The 3,020-nt window shown below is 36.0% G+C and overlaps 1 protein-coding gene across 1 annotated transcript; it reads right to left on the bottom strand.

Moving 5' to 3' along the window:
* Positions 1 to 1,160: 1,160 nt before the first annotated feature.
* emc (Basic helix-loop-helix domain-containing extra-macrochaetae) lies at positions 1,161 to 1,812 on the bottom strand. The gene has a single exon (XM_088238737.1). It carries the CDS (start codon positions 1,599 to 1,601, stop codon positions 1,176 to 1,178), a length of 426 nt encoding a protein of 141 aa, XP_088094863.1. The 5' UTR covers positions 1,602 to 1,812; the 3' UTR covers positions 1,161 to 1,175.
* Between the last annotated feature and the right edge of the window lie 1,208 nt (positions 1,813 to 3,020).

A 3,020-nucleotide genomic window follows, 5' to 3' on the forward strand; every position in this document is an offset into this window, starting at 1 on the left:
TGTGGAAACCTCTAGTGGGTACCTCGTTTGATAGATATTCACGTTATTTTTCAATATGGTCAGACCAGTCGAAGGCGCCAGCTCTACATAGATTAACAGACCCGGATTGAATTAAATAGCGATCATTAGGAACTAAAAATATAACATCTCCGATGTTTTATTATATTGTTAAATTCGAAAATATAAAATGTTACTTCTATTACAAAAAATAGAGCATGATTTTTCATTTAAATAACACATACACATAAGAAGTTCTAATCACAAATAGAAAAGGTAGTATCTTTAATCTCCTTATATTCACAGATGCATAGTTTTAACTTGTATTTTACCCGTTCTTATTGGAAACCGTTTCAAATAGAAACGAATCAATCTATACAAAGTGTAAATAGTGAAAGATTTTTTAAAGTAATTGAAAAATAATAAAATCTTTAAACAGATATACCCACAATATTGGTTAGATACACGTTACAGTGCCCCTTTTTTCTTTTCTTATTCGTAATATTTTATGTTTATCACTATCATTCTATTTATAAGAAACTTTAAATGGATGTATGTGCTATTTTTTAAATGACAACTGTTGTTTTTCCTAATAAAAATAACTATTAAGCTGAATAATTTATTGCAAATGTGCCGTTCTCAATAAAAAATACTCCTAAAAATAAACGCAACTTTTTCCATTAAAAGTACGTTTTTTTATCTCAGTGTTTTTAATTTTTATATAAAATATCATAATATATAAAAAAATTCAAGAATAACAATTTTATGTAACTTTAAAAAATCTTAAGTAATAAATAACTGAAAAAATGTACACGTTTAAAGTACAATTTTCGCAAGCTTTGCGCGTTCTTACAGTAAAGTTCTTTATGCCATTGGAACATTACGATAAACCTGGTGTAATCGCATTGTTAAAATGAGTACGTTTTTTGTGCAAGTGACAACTATGCGGGCACTTTCCACTTTCTAAACTATTTTTTAAGACTTGGCCAGGAATAGAGCACCGCAGATGTTGACTGGATAAACAACAAGCGTGATTTTCGGTTTTCGTCATCACCGCAGGTGCAAAGTGGACGGAGATGCGATACGTCACCGAGAGATGTCAGACGGGAGGAAAACAGAAAACACGTTAGGTCATCGCGGTGGCTAATTAATTCGAGGCACTGAATATTCGTCGGTGGTTAAAAACAGATTCGGGACTTGTATTTTATTAATAAGATTCTTACCGTGTGTGTGTTTTGTGATGAGGAGGGTGACAGTGGCGCGGGGGTAGCAGGCAACAGGGAGTTGGTTTGAGGCAAGGGTCCCAGAGGCCTTCGAGGCGCTACAGCTTGAGCTGGTCCCAATATCGAAGCGGCGTCGAAGGCCCCCGCAGCCGGATGCGTCTCCAAAGCAGTCTGGAGCTCGCAGATATAGTCTATCACGTGCTGAATCACTTCCAACTTTGAGATCTTCCTGTTTTTTGGCATGAACGGTACCAGGTCTTGCAGCTTCGACAGATACATTTGGATTTCCGCATTTTCACCTCCTCTCGCCCTCTGAACGCGGCCCGAGGAGATCGGGGGAACGGGGGCTCCGGTGGCGCACACTGCAGTTATGGCCTTCATTTTCAGCAAAAAAATATTTCCTCAACAAAAGGTGAGATGAAAAAAAGTCACTCGACACTTAGCACAACACGAGCGGAGTATAAAAAAATCACGAGCGGTTCACAGAAGTTGGTGTCGAAATATTGACAGATCAATAATAACGCGACAAAAGGACTAGTTCAACACGGCTCGCGACTTCGGCAGTCAACTGATGAATGACGTCTGCGGCGCATGCACTGGGATATATAGCCTCGCGCCGGTTCCCCCACCCCAGGACGGGTAGCCTATTGGAGTGCCGTATCTAAACGCCAGGGCGTTCGGAGGCGCCGTCTCGACCAATAAGAAGGTGGCGTTTCGACGTCTAAGAGGAAAGCGGGGGGAAACTACCTGTTCTGAGTTCGATTGTGTTTTTTGAATTGGTTCGGTGGAGTGCTTCTGCTTTGATTTTTTCCCATGGTCCCGCGGTAGAATGGATTATTATTATGCAAAACGATTGTTTTATTCTCTCAGTTTAACAGCGCAAAAGCCCGGCTCACGCGATGGACGATATTATCATTATTTACTGACCGATTTTACATATGCAGTATTATGTTTAACTTTCCATATTATTGAGTTAACAATTCGTTTTGTTCGTAGTTTAATGGTGACAAGCTAGAATATTAATATTTAATGTGTGCCTTTAAGATTATATCTACAGAAAACAATTTATGATACCTTATGAATTTACTTAGTGAATTTTAATATTGACTTACATTTTATCATTATGTCCATAAAAAAAAATCAGATTTATTTCTAATAACATAAGTGTCAATTTGAAAAATATATGCATCTATCAAAATTATTAGATAATGCTCTCTAAAAAAATAGTTACCGCAGAGAAGACACATTATTTTTAATGTTTCATATTTTATAAAATGCAAAAATTAATAAATAAATAAAATCACCTAAAAAAATAACAAAAGGTTAGCCAAAAAATAATCGTTTTCGGGGATTGATTTAATTTAAAAAAAAGTCGGTTAGTATCTAAATTTTTATTTGGCTACTAATGTTTTACTTATTAAATAAATTGAATTGTTTAAAATCTGTAATATTAATGACAAGAGAAGTATTAAACTTAAAAATGAACAATTTAATGCAAGTACCTGTAAATACTTCAAATAATCCGGAAAAAAAGTGTCTATCATCATCATCATCTCATCAGCAACGATTTGCGCATAGGGCTCTGCGTCAGTACCTTTACCAAATGCGGTGAAGGTAAGGTGATCAGTCTAATGCTTTATCGAGCCCGAGGCTTAATGCACAATAGGGAAATGCGCCAAGTAGGAACTTACTACAAACACGAGGAAACCGAAATAAAAATAAAAAATCCAAAACAAACTTTAATAAACAATGCAGAATGCCACACAACTTAGCTTCCTCTAGATTAACATATATTCTCAT

This window comes from Micrasema longulum, unplaced genomic scaffold, assembly GCF_059751315.1.
Source record: "Micrasema longulum isolate JH-2025_06_02 unplaced genomic scaffold, ASM5975131v1 h1tg001956l, whole genome shotgun sequence".
In the NCBI taxonomy this organism is placed as follows: domain Eukaryota; kingdom Metazoa; phylum Arthropoda; class Insecta; order Trichoptera; family Brachycentridae; genus Micrasema; species Micrasema longulum.